Source organism: Papilio xuthus, unplaced genomic scaffold (assembly GCF_000836235.2).
Source record: "Papilio xuthus unplaced genomic scaffold, Pxut_1.1 DF827789.1, whole genome shotgun sequence".
NCBI classification, from domain to species: domain Eukaryota; kingdom Metazoa; phylum Arthropoda; class Insecta; order Lepidoptera; family Papilionidae; genus Papilio; species Papilio xuthus.
Window position 1 is genome coordinate 720,587 of NW_013530860.1, and position 25,818 is coordinate 746,404.

The following is a 25,818-nucleotide window of genomic DNA, read 5'->3' on the forward strand; positions in this document are numbered from 1 at the left end:
TGTTGATACAAACATATCTGTTTTAAGATTTTAAAGTATTTTTTAGATAGATTTCTAATAATTGTTAATTTGTATTGAATTGAACTATACATAAAGTCCATAAATTACATGAGGTGTTTTTTTTTATTTTTCTGCCCTTCCCTCCACCCCTGGTGAGATGTCGTGAGATTTCATTCAACCCCCTTCCCCAATCACCAATCTCCAGTGAGATTTTTCAAAATGTGAGCTTCTTACGTAAACGCGTTGGATTGATATTGTAAAAAGAAGAAAAAAATGCTTCGGGCTTTTGCTTGTTTTTTTTGTTTCAATCAGAAAAAAAATTGCGTGATATTAGCCGAGACCCCCCTCTCTCCAACGTAAGATTAGATGAGATTTGACTCGACCCCTTCCCCCCTTAAACACCTCACGTAATTTATGACCAAATCTTCACAACACAGTTATTATTTAATTCACAATCAAAATTATTTATTATTAATTAATTATTGTTAAAAACACAAGAAACGTAAGGTACTTGCACTAGTACATTACAAAATATTTTATTAGAAATTATAATCAGTTCTTTACAACACCATGTGATTGTATAAACGTGTTAAGGCACTTATTAAATTTCATTATTTTGGATTTCATATATTAATCGTGGGTTTCTGAGACCGATATCGTTTAAAAAAAAGTTATATCTGTAGTGTCAAAGATACAGGGATGATGTATTTTGGTTTTTTTTTTTAGAAAAAGGGGCAAACGATTAACGGATCGCCTAAAATTATTGATCCGACGCCCATAGATATCGACAACGCCAGATGAACCGCAGATGCAATGATTTGTACAAGAATTTTGGTCTCAGAAACCTACAGTAGGTATTTTATTGATTTTAATTTCCTTCGACAACCATTTAAGTCAATTCCTTACAATATAAAAAATCTGCTTCAAAATCAGTCTTCATACATCGCTCACCTCAACTATACCAAAACTCGTTACGATGATTTTAACTGCGTCTTAACCTTTTTAAACGAGTTCAAGGTTCATTGATAATAGCGCCATCTAGTAGTGTAAAAAAACTTATAGCGCCATCTATTAGACAACGGTAGCACTTTTTTAGTATGAACTCACGATTTGATAATGCTAAGCCTCATATCACATGAACACCAAATGGCATAAGCAAGTTTTATACACTTCACGGAACAGCTCGTCAAAGAGATCTCTCCGTTAACGTTTATCGTTGTATATCACAGAGTTGTGTTGACGCGGACGCATCAACTAGTTGTGCTCGCTCCACAGCCACGAGGCAACCCCCGGGAGCCACCAACAGGGGAGAGGATGAGCTTCCGACCCACACCTTCTTTACATCCTCTGAACAGTGCTGAGCTGGAGACATGTAGCCACCTCTGTAAATAAAGTAATATTGGATTAAATCAACTATGTCATATCTTACTAATATTACAAATGCGAATGTTCAAATGGATGGATGGATGGATATTTGTTTGAAAGTATCTCTATGTAGTTGAATGGATCTAGATGAAATCTGGTATACATATAGAACATAGTCTGGAAGAACACATAGGCTACTTATGTTTTTTTTAATTCCGTGCGGACGTAGTCGCGGGCGACAGCGAGTATTATATAATTATAAAGTTTAGATAGACGAATATTTGTTAGAAAGTATCTCCGGAACGAAAATTGATGAAATTTTGCACAGATCTAGAACATAATCTGGAAGGATAGGCTACTTATTAAGTTTGTTATTGATTCCGCGCGGCCAGAGTCGCGGACGACAGCTAGTTTTAAATAAACTAATCTGTTAAAGTTGATGACCCTTCAAATCATGCTATGCAGTAGTTGTGTGCATTTATAAACATCCTGTCTTGTTCTACTTCGAGTAAGTCGATAAGTTATAATTGTAGTCTGGAGTTGTAGGGTGACCATGTCGTTGAAAGTCCTGGACATTTTTAATACCAATAATAACAATCTTATATCTTATAAATACGAATGTTTGCTTAAAGGTGTCTGGAGAACGGCTCGCTGAAATTTGGCACAGATGTAAAACATATTCAGGAAAAATACAAAGGCTACTTTTAATAACTATTAATTAATTAATTTCACTACGCGCGGACGGAGTCGTGGGGTACAACTAGTTATTCAATAACTAATAATACATATTAACACTGGCAGTCAACGACTTCATCTTGGCGTCCACTAGCAATCAACATAGTGTCCATTTTTACCTTAGCTTCCTATCAGCGTGGAGCAGCGCATCAGCTCTCAACAGACGCACAGCGACTGCTACCAGCAGGAAGAGTATGAGTGCGCCACAAACTGGCACAGCTATAGTGGCTGCCTTGAACCACACCTCGCCGTTGTAGCTCGCACCGCGCTCCGTAGCAACGCCGTTAGGGTCTGTAAAAGAAAAACAATATCTTAATAAGACAAATCTGACAGAAACGGTGCTGCTATTGTAGTTATGTTAGAAAATTCAAATCGACAAGGATCTTGTAGCATCCTTTTGATATCGACAGAGGGCATTAGTGAGCTATAATATCCACCGGGTCAGATAAGTTTCCCGGACTATACAGCTGTCGATTACACAATTTGACACATTTGACAATAAATAATCTAGTGAGTTATAAGAAAATAAAACTAAGTCCATAAAATAGGGAATAATACTAATATAAATGCAAATTTTAGATGGATGTCTGTTTGTTAGAAGGTATCTCAAACGGCTCCAGGTACTTAAATGAAATTTAGCACAGATGTAGAACGTAGTCTGGAAAAACATATAGGTTACTTATTAAGTATCTTTTTTAATTCTAGATTCTCACAGACGGAGTCGAAGTTGACAACTAGTTAAACATAAAGTCTCCGTACTGAGCGAAGTGGGGACATCGTAGTTTGATTAATATGGACATACCTATCAGAGCAATACTTGTTAAAGTAGACATAATCATTTGATCTGCAACAACTAACAACATAAAACAGTAGCTGTTATTTGGCGTATCGTTCTTAAGTTCTGGGAATGAATGTTTGTATACTCCGTTATAGGTTCCAGTTAGTGCTAACCGAAGTGACCTGACCATACGCAACGTAAGGTTTTTTGACACCCATATAACACGGTTTAACGATATATATTCCAAGTTATTATCTTACTAATATTATATATACGAATGTTTAGATGGATGGATGTTTGTTTGAAGGTATCTCCAGAATCAGAACCATTGCTTGGATCTTGCTTAATTGGCATAGATGTAGGATATAGTCTGGAAGAACATATATGCTATTAAGTTTTTTCCTTCCGCACAGACAGAGTCGCGGGCCACAGCTAGTAGTGTATAGTTTACTGGTGTGATTTTTATATATAGTTTCATTTCCTTTCAGTCGCATATATCATTGTTTTTATTTTATTAATCGTTCGTTTAATATTATTAAACTGCACGCAAAAGTAAATTACAGATAAATAGGAAATAAAATCCTGTTTCTTTTTTACCTTTTCATTTTAAATAAGAACATTTACATTAAACTTTGTGAAAATTACAAAATTATGGGTTACGATTATTTACCTAGGAGCCTAACATGCGTTCACTTTCAATACAAAATAATTCCGGTTGCATATACGGTTATCGCGTGTACTTTCTATTCAACCGGTTTACTTTATAAGGAAGGAGTATTCAATCATACGATATTACTAACAATTGGATATAGCAGATATCTTTACGGCTCTTAACTTTGCGCGAGTCGCTGCTCAGGACATAATGTTAGGTGTGTTGGAAGTAATGCGATGCGGGCAGAGGGCACATGGAGGGCGCTATTGTCTGTCTGGCAGCATTTGTTCCGTGAAATCTCCGGAACGGCTGTATCGATTTTAATGGAACTTTGACGGAAAGTTAGCTGATGTACACATGCAAGTGCTGAACCAAGTCGCGGTCGATTGTTAGTTAAGTATTGTAAAATAGTTTCGTTTAGAGTGACGCAATCGGTCTCATGTTACACGTAGAGTTTACACAGTCGGCCTGACTCAGAACACTATTTAAATAAGATAAGAACGGCTCTAGAATAATAAGCAAACGTTCGCGGTAACGGCAAGGAATTTATGTATTTTGTTTTGTATACACGATTATAATTTTTATAGGCAAATATATGTTACCTACTTATACAGATTTTACATCAATATGTTTAAACGAGAATTTTGGTCTCAGAAACCCACAGTACATCTCATGTTTACTTCTTTATTAACACAAATATAGCTATGAAATGGATATATCTGACGAAAAATTACATCACATTGGGGGAGAAAGACAAAGTGCATTCCGAAACGATTCCATGACGAACTTCAAAAATGTATAGAACTCACAATAACTTATGATAAGTCGTGATTGTCTCGCGTCAGTTCCATAAAAATCTGTTACACGTTAGCTGTCAGAATGATTTTTCGAAAATCGAAAAAAAAAAAAAAATTGTCCTAAACCATTTGAATGAGGCCTTGCGGGTCACGCTGTATACAACAATTCGATTAAAAAGCCACAGCGAGGTGTTTGGAAGTATGGCTTATCGGACACATAGTCCGACACGGCAGCTAACGTGTTAAAACTAGTTTCGTCGAATGATTTAAAATATTTCATTTACAAATGTATACATACCATGTTCGTTGGTGAGGTTGAGACGGGCGCGTGCCAGCGGGCTGTCCTCATGATTGCACAGGTCACGGAAACAGCACAGTAATAGAGAGTGCTGGCCGCGCGGTGCAGCACTGGATGGACTGTTCTGGCAATACGACAATGCTTCTTGTTCACTGGAATAAAAAAAATACAATGTTAAACTAAAAACAAGCTCATCTAACTAAGTCATTAGACCAGAATTACTAATACTAGCTTTCGCCCGCGACTCCGTCCGCGCGGTATTAAAAATAAATTAATTAGTAGCCTATTTGTTCTTCCAGATTATGTTCTACAACTATGCCAAGTTTCAGCGACATCTATAGAACCATTCCGGAGATACCGTCAAACAAATATCCATTCATCCATCCAAACAATTCACATTTGTAATATTAGTAAGTAAGATTATAAATGCGAATGTATAGATGTATGTTAGAAGGCATGTCCAGAACAGCTCCATGGATCTCGCTGAAATTTGACATAGATGTAGAACATAGCCTGGAAGAACACATAGGTTATTAATTAAGATTTTAAATTCCCCGCGGACAGAGTCACGGACGACAGCTAGCGAAGAAAAAAAAACTAGAAAACAAGCAGTTTAATAAACAAAAAAATGATTTAGATTCAGTGTATTTTAAAGCTTTTCAAGTAATTACTGCATCTATAATTATTTAAATTTAATTATTAAAATCCATATTAATATGCATCGTATCCCGTTTTTTTTATTTTTAAATCATTAAAACGGAATTAAAAAGATGTCAATCTTAGTTCATTAAATTAAAAACGTTAAAAACCATCAAATTAATTAAATCCATAACTAATAATTGCTATTCAATAATGAGTAAAAAGTTTTTACGCTAATTACGATTCTATTTTCAAGGGCATAAGATTCAATTTTGTTTAAACGTATTCTATGTCGAAATTTATAAGGTTTCCTCTCCGATAAAGATTCAATATGTATGTGGTCTGTTGAATTTCGTAAGGGCCAAATGTTAACAGGCCCCAATGAACGTTCAATTGTCGTAGTATGAATTTATAGTAAATATGGTTATTAAAACTATTATGTTTCGTAACCGTGTGTCCCCACTGTCGAAAACAATGTTACAAAAACATCGAGACCATGATAAATTTATTCTATCGGGGTTTTCTTAAGTTACCTTATATGTATAATATTAATATTCAATACTAATTGTCACCCGCGACTCCGTCTGCGCGGGACTAAAAAAAAAGTAAGTAGCCTATGTGTCCTTTCAACCTATCTTCTACATCTATGCCAAATTCCTTTGACGTAGAGACGTTCCGGAGAACAAACCAACAAATCCATCCATCTAAACCTTCGCACCTATAATAACACTAGTTATCGCCCGCGAGTCCGTCCGCGCGGAGTAAAAATAAAACTTAATTAGTTATGTATTAGTCCACTTTATGTTCTACATCTGTGCCAAATTTCATCAAGATCTGTCAAGCCGTTCTGGAGATACTGTAACAAACATCCATCCATCCAAACATTCGTACCATATCTATTGGTCATAATCATATAGAAAGGCTTATATTGATAGGGACCTAAATCAGGTACATTATAGACCACAAATTAATCTTTCGTCAGACGATAAAATCGTTCGAACCCTGTTTGTTTTATAACGACAAATTGGAGCGGCATGTTGCAAGTACGATTAATAGAAAGCTGTTTGTAATGCCCTGTAAGAGATCTGAACAACAGATCAGGAAGCTAGGAGTTGTCTTAAGCTGTTGATTGATGGCGCGATATAATACAGAATTAGAGTGGTATCTAGTGTTAGGAATAAAATCCGAAAATATGGCGGTGTTGACCCAACACTAGCCTTACTAATGTGTCGACGTTTGTGTCCCCTCACTATTCATTCTGACACTGGACTTTGTAACAAAAGCACGTCATTCGCGCCAAATGATTCAAACTAATAATTGTCTAAAACTAGTAACGTTTTTGGTAAATATGTCTAAATAAAATACTGGTGTAAATATATTCCTACATATCTGTTTTTGTTTTGTATGGTTCATAGAAGTTGGAAGACTTATGGTGGAACATAATAATCGTTCTCATTTCCGACTATCTAAGATAGTGTACCGATTACATTTAACAGATCCAAAGGTTTCAATTATATTCCGATAGCTTAATTCGCCGTTTTTTATGCAACGAGCGAGTGGCTACATGAATTCGCCGAAATAGCGAGGCGAGGCTGCCCATCGACATCCACAATCCGCAATTTTAATCGACGGATGACACAAAGTAAGAAAATATTCCCTCATAACAAAAGGGTAGAAAGAGAAACAGGACTAAAATTACACCTCCATTCACACTTAAAAGACGTTAGTTTATGGCGGATTAGAAATTTTTTAATAATATGAATCTTACCAAAGTTAACTGATATAAAAACGGCTTAACACTCACATATATTCGTCCGGTGGCGGCACCGGTTTCGAGCAATCAATGAAGTGCGCGACGGGCCGCGTCCGCGAAATAATACCAGTACCACTCACCCTGATGAAGGGCCCCGATGGGCTCGAAACGGTGACGCTACCAGACGAATATATGTGAGTGTTTAGCCGTTTTCATATCAGTTTATTATAATGTCTCACGAGAGTTTGAATAATTTAACTAACCAAAGTTATTTTGCATCGCAGTATTTATACAACAAACATTTCCTCCGTGTCTTTCGTCAGTAAATTGACATTAATTCTTCAAATACATTATCTTGTTTAATGTTTTACATTGTAAATCCACAAAGCGAGACACGTAAAGCGTACATTTGCGGAATACAAATGACGTTTGTATGGAGTTGACTGTTCTCACGGGCGAACCGAATTTACATTCTATTGAAATTGTCCGTATATGTTAGGATTAAATTGTTTAATATTTTATACCTTCAATATTGTTATGAGTATAAATTTAAACAGCACGGCAGCAAAAGTGCTTTTATTCGTTGTTAAAAACTTATACTAAATTGTAAATGATGATGGATGACGGATTGATGTTTCTTCTGAACTATGTTCTATATCAGTGGTTCCCAAACTTATTTTGTTTACTGCCCACTTTGAGAATAAATATTTTCTTAGCGCCCCCATATTAGAGTTTAAGCAATCTTTTAATTCATATTAGTTGATGTTCACAAGTTTGTTGTTGAGAGTCGAGAGCTCATGCAGTCGTTGTCTGAGAGGCCTCCGAGCTAAATTAAATTACAAATCAACCCCCAGGCTTCTACACAACGCCCTCATTTTCTTTCTGGGTCTCTTATCGCCCTTCTTGAGACCTGCAGCGTTCACAAGGGGTCGTTATCGGCCACTTTGGGAAAGATTGTTATATATGTATGTAAAATTTTATCCAGATCCGTTGAGCGGATTTCGGACATAGTCTGAAAGAACACATAGGCTACAAATTATTATTTTTTTAAATTCCGTGGGGATGGAGTCGCAAGCGACCGCTAATATCGTTATAACTAGAGAATAATATTGATAAGTTCGCATTTAAAAGATCTGTATGATTTTATTATCTGTTTATTAAATAAGTAAACACAATTATCTGGCAACCCGACGAGATGTTTGATAAAATATAGAAAAAAAAAAAAGGAAGTATTACAATGTGTAGGAATGTAGGACGAAAATGTATTCTATTACATTGGCAATAGATTTCATTTTCCATTAAGCTTTAAATACCTTTTACCACAAAGCTATCAATCGAACAAGTTTTTGCAAAGAGTGCTGATATCTTATTATATTATAAAAAGTGACTTTTTGTTAAATAAAAATATACGATCATCAATTCTTGATATTAAAACCGCAGCCGATTGAATTGACGTGAGAAAGAGACAAAAAATTATATTATTTCCTGCAATATTGTTATATTTTTTAAATTAGTTAACATTCGGACGGGCGCTTTTTAACGCCACATAAAAACAGTACTGTCGATTATCGAGTGACGAACACTTTAAAATCACTCTTCTATCGTCTTTTTTTTATTTTTTATATCAGAAGGTGGCAAACGAGCGAGCGGCCACCTGAAATGCTGAAATAGCGAGGTGACTGTTGCCCATAGACATACACAATTACATATGCGTTGCCTACCTTTAATCGACGGAGGAGAGGATGAACAGAAAGAAAATATTTTCCCTTTCCATGCATCCTCTCATCTGGTAAGTCCACTTCCACTTCCCATCCTTTCCTTATAAGAAAGAGGGTGGGAAGAGAAAGAGAAACGAAATTTAAAAAAAAAATCATTATTGTTTTATTTTATCAAGCAAACACAGTAATATTAAAAAATAAATCCCTTTCGTATGTAAATCAGGCTACTAAGGGCTAATAAGAAAATTGAAGACACTTTATCGATAAACTTCACGGTATCAAAATTATAAGACATTTTTGTTTTAATCACAATTTCGTCAATCCTGTCAGTCAATTCTAGGCCTAGACTAACCCTTACATCACATAGTAACAGCCAAGTTTACGTAAGAACCCATAAATCTCTTGCTAGTTGACAATCGATTAACATTCGAGATTTGTGTTGCGTTTTCACGTGGGAACCATGTTTCAGACGAAGTTCTAATATTCCAAACGTTCGATACGTTATTTTATTAATAATACCGAAACTGTGTTGTTTGACAAAAAATGTTGGTATGCTTGCAATCCAGTTTGAATATTCCGCCAAAGTTAATTATAACTGACCAATTTAACTAAAGATTTTTCTTATTAAATACTAGCTGTCGCCCGCGACTCCGTCCGCGTGGATATATAAAAAAACTTAATATATAGATAAGTTAAATAAAAAGCAGCTCTTAAAGGCATAAATTCGAAAAAAATGAATAAATAGTATCCTATGTCCGTCTCCTGGCTCTAAGCTACGTCCTCGCCAATTTTCAGCCATATCGGTACAGCCGTTCTTGAGTTATAAATAGTGTAACTAACACGACTTTCTTTTATATATATATATATAGAAAAGAATTGTTAAAACTTACTAATATTATTAATGGGAATGTTTGGATGGATGTTTGTTAGAAGGTATATCCAGAACGGTTACACGGATCCTATAGATGTAGAACATAGTCTAGAGAACATATAGGCCTACTAATTAGGTTTTTTCATTCCGAACAGACGGAGTCATGGGAAAAAGCTAGTTATATAATAAAATAACACATTAATTGCATTTCTAATTAACCAAACATATATTTTACAATAAAAACTATAAAATAAAAAATAATTTGTAATTATTTTTATCGATTCCCAAAATAAAAAATCCCGATTAACATAAAAAAAAGTTAAAAATTACTTTTTATTGATACTTTCTAATCTTTCGCCAAGTCATGTGACTACATAATCTTGGCTGTCTTCAAATCACCTGTCCCACAGTGGAGATGTGGGTAGTTAATTAAATGTGACCATCATGTTATCCACAGCGAAGCACTTCAAGCGCATGGGAACACAGTTATGGTAATTTTTATGGTCTATATGAATTCACTTTAATCCCCACTCAAACGTCACCAGTCTGTTTATAACTTGCGACGAGTCTTAAGGGATATATTTTCGATAGTGGAGATCAATAAAATAAATCTTTCTTTTTACTAATTTTATAAATACCAAGGTTTGGATTGATGGATGTCTGTTAAAAGGTAGGTTTGCCATGGATGTAGGTCATAGTCTGGGTGAACACATACTGCGCAAATATTAATGGTGTAGTTAAAAACTATATTGGTTTTATATTAAAGTTAATTTTGATCATTGAAAAAAGAATTAAAATCTAAAGAAAGAACTTTCCATGTCCGTAAGATACTCGTCTGTATATACTTGAGGTACAGAAAACAAAGATGTAAAAGGAAGAGAAAAAATTATTTGGTTTCTTACAACTTACTAAAAAGTTTTAACAGTGGTAGAGCCCGCTTTAACATCTTCCCACGAATTGGCTCGGCTCGCCCCTTGAAATATCACGACCACAGCGACAGGCGTGAAGTGGAAGCAATTCCGCGTTTCGTCTGAAGAGTGAGCGTCCCGGAGGTCTAATTGAGTCTTGTTTCCCTTCCCACACTTTTTCTTATAAGGAAAGGATATGGGAAGTGGAAGTGGACTTTCCGAATGAGAGGATGCATGGAAAGGGAAGATATTTTCTCTCCGTGCATCCTCTCCTCCGTCGATTAAAGGTAGGCAACGCATATGTTTATGGGCAACGGTCACTTCGCTATTTCTGCGATTTCAGGTGGCCGCTCGCTCGTTTGCCACCTTATGATATAAAAAAAAAACAATAATTTATAACTTGTAATTAGAAAAACATTTATTTTAACCTTTAAAGTAGATTTTGTTTTGTTAATGCGTCAATGCAATCTTCAAATACATAAACATACAACCCATACATTAATTAGCAACATATTAAATTCATACAACATACTATTAAATGGAGTTACGATAACGTCAGTCTCGCCGGTACCACTGACATTCTGATAACATATCTAGTGTGTACGGACCCTAATGAGATGAACACGTATTATGCCAATTAAAATACACTAAGCAACCATTCTGGAGTATTAATGAATATTCAATAATACGTACAAGACGGATTAAATTGATTTTTCTTGTTTTAGGTGATTTTTTTATATTTTTAACACATTTTTCAAGTCGTTAAGGTTCAGAATGTCTTGTCTATGTTTTTGAAACCATAGTGCACTTTAAACTCATAATTCACGTGTTCTTGATAACATTTAAACACATAATAAATTTAACTTTTAATTCTAATTTAACTTATGTCTAATGTGCATTCCACCTTAATCGTGAATAACTTTCAAATATAAATTAACAATTATAGCTAGAGAAAAGAATTAATTATTAATCAAGTTAATAAATTGTACTAAAAAACTGCATATTTTCTGATAAAACTTTTCAATTTATTGTGTTTAAATGGAAATTTAAAAATGGATTAAAAGTTTGGAAACATAGCTTTTGTGAGTTTTTTTATCAACACAAATAAATTTATGTTTCCAGTGTATAAACACTTGTACAAAAACATAAAGTTTCCTCTGTTATCTTTAAGACAGTGAGCGGGATAATCAATTTTGTATTTTTTCAGTGAATATCCAAGATTATACCTTCGTTATCTAGAAGAAACAACAGTATTTTTTTAAATGTGGTTACCAAATTTCTTATTTGAATAAAACCTAGTTTAAATTCCGGATTAAACTGAAGTATTGTTGGGAAGAAAATCCGACACTGTGCCGGTGTATCGGCGCAACACTAGCCTTATTAAAATGTCAACGTTTATGTCCCCTCACTAACCAATCTGACTTGACTTGGTAACGAAAACGTGCCATTCGTTCTAAATGTTTCCAACTAATATTGTCTAAAATAATACAACAATCAGAGCGTCGGTGGCTCAGATGTTTAAGCAATAAACTTGTAATCCGCAGGTCCTGGGTTCGAATGTACCAATGTTTTTTTCGATATTCGATTTCCATATGTACATTTATCCGATGTTCTTACGGTTAGGAAAACATCGTGATGCAACCTGCACATATATGAGAAGAAATTCAAACATGTGTAAAGTCAACCAACTCGCACTCGGCCAGCGTGGTTGAACATGACCCAGCCACCCAGGGTCACTTAGAATAGGCTCGGATCCCCTCGGTGGGGACGATAGCTGATGATGATGTCACAATTTCTTTGTCTCTAATTTTCCATAAATAATGCATTAAACAATTAAAATTATTATCATACTCATAATGAGTCTTTGTTATCATAGCATAGAATAGAAACGTAAGGGGTCTAAGTTATCTTGTGAGATGACACTATCAGAGCGGTCAGACGATTTTGTACCATCACATTGTTATAAATAAATTAACTTCTATTCCCATAACCGTAAGATTGATTTTCGTTTAAACACATTGGGGTCAGCGTCCGTGCTTTGTTATCTCTCGACCTCCTCAACCCCAGTGGAACAGCACCCTTATCGGAACAAATGAGGACAAAGATCTCCCTATCTCCTCTCAGACAGTAAATAACGCCGACAGTATTAATTAATAGTAAATATAAAGTGTCGGCTGTGATTTAAGTTTGAATTAATTGAACATTACATAAATAGTAGAAATCTTAGGTAGGTCATGTAAGATGAACCTTTCCTTTGAAGTAGTAGAATATAAAGTCATCATCATCAGCTCACTTTACGTCGCCAATGAAGGGTTCGGAGTCTACCTTAAGTTAGGGGTGACTAGACCATAGTCAATCACGCTGGAAAAGTGCAGGTTGGCTGACTTCACACATATCTTTGAATTTTTTCTCTGATATGTGCAGGTTGCATCATGATGTTTTTCCAATTATAAACAGTGATTTGATCATAATATTCTACCAATGAGACAAAGATTATTCTCTTTTAACAGAAGCGTAAACACGTGTGGTATCGCCTTATGTTAATTGATCCGATGCACGCTGACATTTTAGAGCGGTCCGAACCAAAATATATATTTCCAGGTTCAATCTCCGCTATATACCAATATGTTTTTCGAATTTCATATTCATTTGTCTGACCTTTCGATACACAACGGTAAACATGAAACCCCTCGGTGGGGAAGAGCTGACGACCACGATCACTCGAATATCTACAACACCAGAGGCACTACAGATGTGTTAAAGCCATTTGTAAGGTACACCTTTTCAAAGCACAGATTATACCATGGTTGGGTAATGTGTGTAAAATTGATAAACGTATTTAAATTTAAAAACAAACTGCAGTGAAGACAGCTTTATTTTTACCTAGCATGTCATGATCGAATAAAAGGCGTGCGATTTCAATTCGAATATACTAATACTAACGAAGCGAACCGATTATTTGCCGAGATAATGAAGGGCCCAGCACTAAAACGAGCAAAAACATCACAGAGTAAATAAAGAACCGCGGACCGGTTCCTCGGACTTGAATGTTATAATCAAGACGCGAGTAATTTCGATACAGTTGCAAAAAAAGCACTCTGTGCAATGTAATTAACTATTTTACATTATGCAAGGTGGTCCTAAATTGAAGTTACATTTGGGTATTAAAAATTGCATGAAAGAAAGAGATTTATGGCGACTTTTTGCAACAGGTAAATGTGACAAACTAAAAAGAGAAAAGAAGAGTTTTAATTATATAACTTGAAAGCTTATATAAAAGCCTAATTATATCACAGAAATAAAGAAGCTATCATCATCATCAGTTCACTATACATCTCCACCGAGGGGCTCGGAGTCTACCCTAAGTTAGGTGTGACTAGGTTACAGTCAACCACGCTGGCCCAATGGAGGTTGACTTCACACATATCAAAAATCAGTGAGCGACGGGCCGCGTCCGCGAAATAATACCAGTACCACTCATCCTGATGAAGGGCCCCCGATGGGCTCGAAACTATTCGGTGCCGCCACCGTGAATACGTGAGTGTTTAGCCGTGTTTATATATCAGTTTAGTATAATGTCACACGAAAGTTTGAATAATTCACACATATCTTTGAATTTCTTCTCAGACATGTGCAGGTTGCATCACGATGTTTTCCTTCACCGTAAGAACGTTGGATAAATGTACATATGTAAATCGTAGTGTGAAATACACATTGGTAAATGGCGGGATTGGAAACCAGGACCTGTGGATTATAACACAAGTGCTTAACCCCTGAGCCATCGACGAGAACCTATAGAAACGAATAAATCTATTACTAACGCGTTTGCAGATAACCTTAAAACAAGCCCTTTAGATTTTCAGTATATTTGTGAACATGTTAATTTCCAGATACTGGTTAATTAAATGTATGATAATGAAAATCCAGCTGTTGGAAATATATACTTTGTATTCGTCGAAGCAAATATATTTCGTCGAATTGTTTTTGTTTTAATTAACACGCAAACACGATGTAAGTGCGCCACGATGTATTTATTGTTCAGATTATATTTTTAGCTCAAGAACAATGGAACGAGATGTTTTATTCTTCTACGTATCGTTGATAACATTGTTTATGTTTTAAAAGTAATTTATTAAGAAAAAAATATACGAATTTTAGGAAAATCTGTCTGCATACAAGATTCTTGTACCTTGATTTGAACTTTTCGAATAGACCGTTGTCTTTAAAGGCTAAATGGTTCAAGTAAACTTACTTTTCATTATTCATTAACGACAAGCGAACAATTACTGTTTTTTTAATATTAGCAGTATTTTTCTTAATTTACTAATAATTTCTTGTACCATTCCAACTAAGCTCTAGGCTTGTGCAATGGCATGGTTTACGACAATCGAATGGTGGGATGCGGACTCTCGATCATGTGTTCGGAAATCGGGACCCTTACCTATTAGGCTATTGGCGCTTATTGTCAATGTTGTCCCAACTATCACGAAGCATTTCTGAATTGGACAAAGCTTTAATCATAGTAAAAAGAATTCAGAATTACAATTTAAAATCTGTAACACTGCAATTTAATGTAAATATATGATTTTTGTGAAACATCAAAAGCCACGTTTCCTTAGAAGGCATCCTTTTTGTGAGACCTACATTAATTAGTGTTGATCAGTAATAAGGGTTACGGGAATTTCGTGGCATGTTGTAGCTTCGAATTCTCGTTCCATGTTTTTGGGGCCGTACAAAAAGACTACACATTTTATTACAACCTTTAGACTTTTCAATGGACCAAATTCTGTTTAAATAGTTTAGTTTACGAGCGCAGATGACTCCGACGTTCCTTGAATGTTAATCGATCTCTATTCGAATAGGTTTTTTGAAGGAGTGCAATTTATATGTGAACTTTGTTTTGAATTTTGTTAATTTGCAATTTGTCGTCCTCATATAGGATTATCTCACGGTTTAGAAGAGATAAAGATGGGCTAATTTGTATAGGAGCTGATTATTATTTAATAAACAAAAATCAAGTTCCCAAGATTTACAAAACTTCCTTCTAGAGATTTATGGAGTAAAGAAGTGAAACCACTGAACAAGAACGAGTGTGGGGCTTTAAAAAGTATATATTAAAAGCTAGTAATATAAACTCACGTATCAGCGAGGTGGTGTAGACAGCCGTGCCTGGCGTGATGCGGGCGGGGTGCTGGCAGGTCGCTGTAGCAACCACCACCGCGTCGTGCCCGGCACATGTACGCGGTGCCGACGCACTGAGCTGTGTTGCAGTAGCACCGCACACCCTCTACATCGCCGGACATAGTATCTGCAAACAAGATCATTAGATTAGAAATATAAATACTTCAAGCTAACGGTAAGTTTATCGTCTCCCAGATCGCATTTCATTTCGAGACTTGTCTGTTAGTTATTTTCTCCTGAATCAAGTTATATTTAACGCATTCTTTGCTTAAAAGTTCACGTTAGTATTCTATACGCTATTCTAAGAATTGTTTTTAATTGTCAGTGTCGTTTATTTTAAGAAAGTCTCCTTTTAGTTCAAATTCATTTACTCGTAAATTTTTGATGATAACGTTCGAGTGAATTCGTTTTACTGAAACGATTAGTTCGAATCGCGACAAACATAAAACCCTGAGTAATAAACTATCACGTAAAGACGGGACACGGGAATAATAGCAAAGCGTTTTACAATTACTCATCAGAACGTTTAACGACGTTGCAAACCCGCGAGATTTACTTACTGCAGTTAAACGGACGAATAAAATTTATTGTCTCCGCCAAGTTTCACAGGAAATTGTCATTGCAGGAGGCTGGCGCCCGACGGCGCAGTAAAATTTGATAGCGCTCAAAATGCACCACATGTTTAGACCTAGAACGCTTATAAACTTAAGTACACCTAGGCAGTAAACGCCCACGACTGTGCCAAATGCGAATTAAACCCGATCGCACGCACAATAACATCCTGTGCGAGAAACTGACGGCAACAAAGAGTGGCCACTGGCAACGCAAGCAGTAATAATTTCACCTCAAGCCAAACAAGTTAAAAAATACTAAGATACCACAGTTAAAATATTGTAATTTAACTACTTATGACTCCTTCAAAATCTTGAAGTCGGAATCAAAATAAATATTAAAACTAGAAACTATGTTACTGCAATATTTTAGATCAGTAGAACTCGAAGTGACCTATCGAGAAGCCGATGAACCGGCAAAAATAATATACAGCTGGCCGAAGCATCCCGTATGAATAATGCCCACATCATACTCTACGGGCCCCTACATAAATAATGTCCGGCAACCGGGCGCATTCAATGTTAATGCGCCCGCGCCGGTTCCAGACTGTGAAACAAAACGAAATTAATTTCAGAGGGACGCCGCTTTATTTGCTCACGGGGAACCTCAATTCGGACCCCCTCGGCGCATGGAATCTTTAAAATATCTCTCCCGACTGAGATCGCCCTAATCACGGCCAATTTCCGACCCGTCGAGTGAGTCGTCGATCGACAGACTATTAAAATTGTCCATACGATGGAATCGGTCAAATTTAAATTTTTAATTTGCAACGATAAAGTAATTTTAACTAAGATTTTTTTTACATCTTATTGGAAAATTTACTGTGGTCTTCGGGAGAGTAGATATGGAACCGGCAATAAATGGATAAATAGTAAAGAAACTGAATTAAAGCATCACGATGTTTCATAACTTACAAATTATATGGATATCTTTATTTTTAATTTATTATATTACCTTTGGAGTATAAACTACACAAACACTTCTATTAGTCTCTTGCGATTGCGTTACACTCCATGTCCTCTTTCGGCCATAATTGCAAGAATATTGATTATTGACGCTAGTACTAATGAGTACTTTATTTAGGCACTTTATTCTCAGATGCCCTCAAATGTTTACTCATTAGTTGTAAAATTAGCGTTATCGAAGCATCATACGATGCATTGGATGGACGTCATTAAGTCAGCCTTACAATCAATTTCGAGTTAAAATCCCCGGCACGGACGGCGCACCAAAGGATCGAAGTAAGTAAAAAATAAATAAACACGAGAGAGAAAAGGTCCCGACGTTATTTGGAATTGATAAATGGCCCTCCGGAGGCGGGCAGGAGGAGCAAAGAGCGAGGGTAGACAAGGATGGAGATACTAATAAGCGAAGGATGTGTAAGTATAGGTTAAAACATTATAAGATAAAGTAAAGTGCTTCTTATCCTCTTGGTATTTTTTAGTTTTTAGAGATTTATTATTATACGCGGTCGGCCGATGCTCGTTTGTTTGTTTTCCTTTGGATTTCTTTTTGTTATGTTCACGGTGCATTTGCCGTGAGCGCGTGGCTTCACGGATTTAAACATAATTTGTAAATTGAATTGCGCTTTGGTTTAGAATTCGATGCTTCAAAGTGATCGTTCATTTTCCGACACGTGTCCGAGTCTTTGAAGCTTCAAAGCGTTCATTTCAGATCGTAGTAACACAAAGGATTTAACAAAGGGCTATATAGTGCTAACAATTATTGTGTTGCATATTTTGGAAAGCTACCAATAGTTTTCTGGATATGGAGAAACAAAGCTAGAAGGATGGAGAAATCAATGGACTTGAAAGAAAACCTTCGACAGAAGAACTTAATTAAAAACTAAACAAGTGTTTGATATACAAATTTAGATATGGAAATAATTATTTGTGCAGTGAGTTTCCGATATAACTAGATCTGTAGCCATCCAATTTGCAGAAATCCTCAACGTCATTTCTTCGTCGCAAATCACATCGGATTAAGGATTCAATTTAGATCAGTAGCGAGATAGCGTGAAATAGTTTCTGCTCAGTGCGAGAATGTAATTTTCTTACAGTCAAAGTAAGAACATCTTTTAATGCATGTTGACTGCGATGAATGCTCCATTTAAATGTAAATTTATTTCAGTAAAAGAGACGGTAGAAAATAGAATTGACAGAGATTGAGATATAATTAACATTAGAACAAAACTTTAACTTTGACTTTAAGTTTTCGACATTTGCGGAATGTTCGCATTTAAATCATTCGAATAATTTAACATACTTTCTTAAAATTCTATAATATTTATTTGGAGACACAAAATAAAGAATTTTAAAATAATCTTACATTTGAATACTAAAATTAACTGTATTTTCACTATAAACTGTCAGCTTTATCGTAACTCATCACAGATTAAGTAAGCCACGTGTTTAGTGTGTAATCAAATATGGCCGCTAAATACATCAGAACCGGCATAGAGGTATAGAGTTATAGTCGGCTGAGGTTGCAACAGTGTCGTGGCTTTCTCTTTACGTTCACACGCTGTCGGGGCCCGTTTTATCTGGTAGTTTATTGCGCTAATCAAGTGTGGCTCGCGCCGGGCCCGTTTGTTACTTCGAAAGTCGTACGCTTGCGAATGGCGGAAGAGCAAGGTTGCTTCGTGGCCTTGTTTACATTCCACACTTGATTTCTATTAATTGCAACTCTTCATAATTCAAAGAACAAGTTTTCTTTACTTATTATCTGCGACTTCGTCCAGTTTTATTAAATGATGTCTATTTTTTCATGCGTATAATATCTTGTGCTTGTCTATAACATAAAAGGTAGTTCGGCATTGTTTGAAAATTGATTTAATAGATGCATTTATATCTGCGGCGTCTTCATTTCTGCTTAACACAAGTTACAAAGAACACATATTTGCAAACTGTTTTGGACAGACGATGATAATCTTCATCAATTACCTAACCTCATTTATTCCTATTTTAAATCACATTAAATATCAGATCTCCTTGTATGTGATTCTTAACATGGAATAAAAATATACGTTGTAATTTAGCCTATTTAATTTCCAGTTTTTGTAATTAGAGAAACAATATTGCAGCGTTAACTATAGTTCATAATATAAGAGTAATTGACGGGATGTTTGTAAAAACAGCCTTGGAAATAATTACAAATCTATTATCCATTAGTATTTCTGATCTCAAAAGATCCGCTGCAATTCCACTGTTTAATATTTGCGAACTGGGTTGTATTAACAGCATATTTGCGAGTCTCATCCCTTTAATTGCTCTTGCTGAATTATCTTCGTTAATGTGTTTTCTAGACGGTGGGTAATTATCGACAGCGGCGCCGGTGATCGCCGCTGCGGGCAATTTCCATCGGAATGCGAGCCAGAGACTGCCCATGCAAGCTTGTATCTCGCTTTAAGATCGTTTGCAACCCGCTTACAAATCGTTGCGATCTAGCGGAGCGAAGAATCGATTCTGTTACAAGACATAGAATATAAACAATCGCGCCATTCGTAATCTAGGAACTTATAATTAGTGCGCCGGCGCCGGCACAAAGACTCTGTTTTGTAGAGAGCACTAATTATACTATATGTATTTATTTGAAATAGAAAAGGTTACTTGGAGTTCTTCTTTTACTTATTGTCTTCACATTTGGATACTATTGAAGCTTATCTACTACTTACAGTAGATTGGTGTAAGATACGAGTATAAATCTGTAAAACACATCGTCATCCTTGTCATTATCTTTGACAAAACAGAGTTAGCAATATGTTTTAAACAGAGATTTTGGTCTCAAAAACTTAGTCAAAGTTATATTTATTTCAGGGTTAGTAACATCAAGTCAAACCATATAATAAATGTACGCTGTCAAAGAGACATATACAAGGACTCTTGTACAGATTTCTAGACCTTATTAGCATTAAGGTATTAACAGCAGTCAGGACGTACATCGTTACAAATTCATTTCACGTATATCGTTGAGGTTACGAAGACGCTTTCGCGCCTCTTGAATAATATTTGAATAATAAGCGTTCATCGAACCTTTAAAAGTGCAAAAAGTTACGACATTTATGACTAATTTATGATTATAAAATCACTAGAAAGATAAAGGATTGTGATGTTTAATTGATGGAATAACGAGCTTATTGAAGTAAATTAAAGAATGCTTTCATCTGAGAATATTGTTAAAAAAAACTATATAAGCACGTCACAATTCAGAAGGATGTGGACATAAAACATATATAAACCCAATTCAATGTTTGTTACACAATAAAATCCTTACTACCTGAGCAACAATCGGTAACCGAATAATCGTTGTGCTTTCATCTCGATTATTCGGTGAATTGGAATCGAATAGCCGTCGATTATCGATAACCCATCTGATTGTGTGGACGAGGCTGTCACCGCGACAATGCGCCTTGTTCGAATGTAACGGACCGTACAAATCATAATTCGTTTTGCTCGCGTGCCTCTTTTATCTTTTCATTCACGATCGACTTCTTTAGCTTGGCAGCTAAAATTTTCAAATGTTTATACACTGTAAATTATAACCTATTTAGTAAAACTTCGTTAATTGGTTAGTTTAAATAGAGAATTACTTTGGTATTTATTACTTTATTATAATAGCAGCGAAAGAATTTTTCAAATCGATTTAGTAGTTGCGAAACCTACATAATGCAAAGAATCAAGTCATTTTTTCATATAAGTCGTGTTGCACTGATTTACCGTTCATCATTAGCTCACTATACGTCTCCACCAAGGGGCTCGGAGCCTACCTACTTAGGGGTGACTAGGCCATAGTCAACCACGCTGACCCAATGCGGGTTGGTTGACTTCACACATTTCTTTGAATTTCTTAACATATATGTGCAGCATCACGATGTTTTCCTTCACTGTAAGAACGGCGGATGAATGTACATATGCAAATCGAAAGTCACATTGGTACATGGCGGGATTCGAATCCAGGATATGCAGATTGCTAGTCAAGTGCTTAACCTCTGAGCCATCGACGCTTCGATTTACCGTTACCATATCAATATTGTCGGAGCGTGCTGCGTCGGCGTTTCTTAACGCAGGTGTCAACGCGCAACACACGACATGACAAGCTTTGTCACGACCGACATTGAATGGTCGGTGCGTGAGTTATCACCCTGGTGTAGCGACACCTTTACTGCAATACGGATTGCACCTTTATATATAATTTATATACTATGATATCTATTTTCTTTATAAACAGTCAATTGGACAAATAGGCAAGTTTAACGGCGAGTTTCCACTGTTTTTAATTATTTCATAGTTATAGAAAGTAAGAAACACATTTGTTACTACGCAGATACAAGAGAAAAAATAACAGATTTATAAAAAAAAACTGGCAAAACGAGCCAGGTCAGCCTAAACAGTCTCTTTGCTGGTTTTCAGTTAGCTCCTTTGCCATCCTCCTTATATTGCCATACTTTTAATTCATTTTGACAATGACAAAGATAATAGTGTTCTTATGTACTACGATACTTGATTTTAATTACATAAACATAATGAAAATAAAAATAATTATTAAGTTACGCATTTTTATCGTACTTGTAACGTACACTTCGGACTTTAAATCCATACAAATTTCTGTTCCATTTTAAGGTAATATTAAATTTCTCGTTACTTTCACTGGATGTCGCTTCTCTAGAAGTGACGGTAACTTACAATAAATTGCTTTTATAACCCATATATAAGTGTACATTTACACTATCAAAATACACAAAATAGATAAACGGGCGCTGAATAATGCATAAGAAACTTATCAGGTTCCCAAACACTAAAATACGTTCCAACTGTCCAATATAGGTGTTAAGTTTTATTATGTCACCGGTATATAGTGAATGCTGGCACTTTATAATATATTATACTTACACATGTTGGGAAGATTCGGAACTACAGAATAGAGGCAATAGGTAAAGTAATTTTAATAATTTTATAATAGCGAATGTTAAAATCGCTGGAGGGATGGATAGATGTTTGTTTGAAGGTATCTCCGGAACGGATCAACGGATCTTGATGAAATTTGGCACAGATGTAGAACATAGTCTGGAGGAACAAATGTATCCTACATTAGGTTTTTTTTAATTCCGCGCGGACGGAATCGCGGGCGACAGTTAGTAGTCAATAAAATGTCACCTTGACAAATTGTCAAAATATAACTAGTAATTTGTGTCAACGTGTGCGAATTCGTTTTATGCAATATGTTGATTACATTTTGACTGGGAAAATTACAAACGTGCGGATTTTACAATCGTTCGATGACACATATCGGATAAACATAAGAAAGCAATTCATTTTAAGATCGTCCGCATTCCGCGCATAGCAGAACGGAGCGCTCTCATTACATTGAAAACATTTGTATGTTATATATAGGTTTTTTAGGTTGGGTGGTCCTTATTTGTATATGAAGAACTCTGATATACTGAACAGTTTGATTTACTTAACGGCCGAAACCAAAAATTGACGTCGACACAATTTTGTTCAACATTTTTAATCAATTTCTAGCAAATATGGCCGTCAACCAATGGATCATAATAGCGTTAATAAACATTATTTATTGATTGAAAAAGCTTGATAATAGTGACATCCAAATACAGGTTTTTGTTCATGTAATAAAAGGTAATTGAAGTGATTGTCGGATAGATCGATTTTTGGGATAAGTCCGCAAAGAATAATGATTTTGTAGAGGAAATAATAATATAATGTCATAAAGAAAAAAGACGTAAGTCGACATAAAAACGCAAATTGTTATAATCATCATCATCAGCTCACTATACGTCCCCACCGAGGGGCTCGGAGCCTACCCTAAGTTCAGGGTGATTAGGCCATAGTGGCCAAGTGCGGATTGGTTGACTTCACACATATCTTTGAATTTCTTCTCAGATATGTGCAGGTTGCATCACGATGTTTTCCTTCACCGTAAGAACGTCGGATAAACGTACATATGTAAATCGGAAATCTAAAAACACATTGGTACATGGCGGGATTCGAACCCAGGACCTGCAGATTGCAAGTCAAGTACTTGACCACTGAGCCACCGACGCTCCAAAATTGTTATATTACTGTTAATAATTTGGATAAAAACTATTTGATGTCAAATTAATGAAATACAGTTATGAAAATCGCGATTCGATACATCAAGTCCAGTATTAGAGATTGTAAATGGAATGCACTTAGAATCTCTCTAGATGTGACGTGGAGAAAGAAACGTAGGAATGCGGCCATGGCTTTAACGCGCGAACTCATACCCCTTACTATCGGATCTAGAAGTATGGTATGATGTATCGATTTCGAGTTTCAATCGAGTTTCTATCGAGAATGTTAGTAATAAAATTAACGTATACACAGCAAGGATATAGTTAATTCGTAAGTTTTACTGACAAATTTTTCTAACAATAATATTACTTTTAAGGTTGTGAAATTTTGTTTATAAATTGCCCATTACGTCAAGACAAGTCTATCGTCTAACTTATGACTATCTTAATCCCAAGTTAGAATAATATTTTCATTAATTATGAGTGCTTTTGAGACTCACAAGCCACTTACAACGAAGTTGTGTACTAAATAATTGCTTCGAGAATGTTGTGAGAATCGATAGTAATGTAATTTTATTTCACGCTAATATCATCTTCACAGATGTTCGCATAACTTAATCGAAATCATCAAGTTACGTCACGTAATAAATTGTTTACGTTTCAATTAAGTAAAAGTTGAAATTTGTACACCTTGTATACATAAAAATAATTAAAAATAATATTAATTTTTTATACATTTTTGCATTAATAAATCATACTAATATTATAAATGCGAATGTTTGGATGGATGTTTGTTAGAAGGTATCTTCTAGGTTGCATGGATCTCGGTGAAATTTGGCGTAGAAGAACAAAGCCTGGAAGAATAAAAAAAAATCGGCTACTAATTAAGCTTTTTTCCGCGCGAACGGAGTCGCGGGCGACATCTAGTTTGCTATATATTTTTTTATCAAAAGCTTGTTGAGATATTTAAAACTTACTATTTGTAATTTCTTACTTTGCAAAAAAGTGATAAATTCAACATAAAACAAACATTTACTTAATTACGAACTTCTATTATGGTAAACAACCTTCAAACGCCTTATTGTTATGCCACAGTCATATTAAAAGGTCCTTTTTCACTAGCTTTGCAATCAATTTGCGTACCTCACAGTGGTAGAGCCCGCTTTAACATCTTCGCACGAATTGGCCGGACCAGCCCGGTGAAATACCACGACCACACAGAAGACAAGCGTCAAGTGGAAGCAATTTCGCGTTTCGTCTGATGTTTGTGCGTCCCGGAGGCCTAATTTAGTCCTCTTTCCCTTCCCACCCTTTTGCTTATAAGGAAAGGATGGGAAGTGGAAGTGGACTTTCCGGATGAGAGGATGCATAGAAAGGGAAAATATTTTCTTTCTGTGCATACTCATCCCCGTCGATTAAAGGTAGGCAACGCTCACTTCGCTATTTCAGCGATTTCAGGTGGCCCGCGCGCTCGTTTGCCACCTTATGATATAAAAAATAAAAATAGCTGGCATATGTTATTTCAACTATTTTAAGTACGTTTCATCTAATGACTTGTTTGCATGTAAGAATTTAAGAAGATTACATCTATTCGTAGTTCTAACACCTAACTACGTTCTCTACAATTCTCAATAAACATAAAATAAGCACAAAAGTTGCTAATTAACCAAATACTTAAGTTACCTGTACACGTTAACTAATCAATTAAGTTGTAGATATAACGCACGCGAACATCGCGTTAACTAGAATCGATTAATCGATTCGACAATTCGAATGCATTAAGCGCGACTCGATTAACTTTTCAATATCGAATATTTGAATAACTCATAGTTTATAAGATTTCGTATATAATTAATGAGAATAATTAAAGTAATTATGGTCTATGTTATTTATTACTTGATTGGAAATATTTTAATCATGCTTGATATATATAATTCTTCTGTGAGTGTGTATGTCACTGAACTTCTCTCAAACGACTGGACCGATTTTGATGAATTTTTTTGTGTCTGTTCAAGGGGATCTGGGAATGGTTTAGATTCACAATTTTGTCCGCTGGACAATTTTTTTTAATTAATTTTTAATTTATTAGTAGTTGTTGATTTTGGAATGTTTTACATTGGATCCGACAGACGGCGCTACCATCATTATTCAAATTAAAGACGTGTAGACAGGACAACGTCTGTCGGGTCCGATAGTCTCGATATATTTTATTTCGATTGATAGTCGATGTCACGTCTCAATGAGACAAACTACATATTATCTGTGCTGAAAAATTACTACGATTTTGTACTTCAAAAATCAATGGGTCTAGTACGTGTGGGAGTCACAGCCGGAGAATACTTTTTCAAATAAAACATAGTCTTCTTTAACTCATATATCTCTTTTAAAATTGTAAACAACAACTTTTTCAAAAACACCGCTGTTACATTGTCTTTTTCATTCCCCCGAATGCCAGAAAAA

The 25,818-nt window shown here is 35.6% G+C and overlaps 1 protein-coding gene across 1 annotated transcript in view; it reads right to left on the reverse strand.

Moving 5' to 3' along the window:
* Nucleotides 1–293: 293 nt before the first annotated feature.
* Nucleotides 294–25,818, reverse strand: part of LOC106115497 (BMP and activin membrane-bound inhibitor homolog) — a 66,681-nt gene continuing 41,156 nt past the window's right edge. The window contains exons 2-5 of the mRNA XM_013308907.1: nt 15,654–15,822; nt 4,626–4,777; nt 2,220–2,391; nt 294–1,382 (exon numbers count right to left, since the gene is read on the reverse strand). Coding sequence (XP_013164361.1) covers nt 1,211–1,382; nt 2,220–2,391; nt 4,626–4,777; nt 15,654–15,822 — 665 coding nt within the window. The 3' untranslated portion in view covers nt 294–1,210. The remainder of the gene's footprint in view (nt 1,383–2,219; nt 2,392–4,625; nt 4,778–15,653; nt 15,823–25,818) is intronic.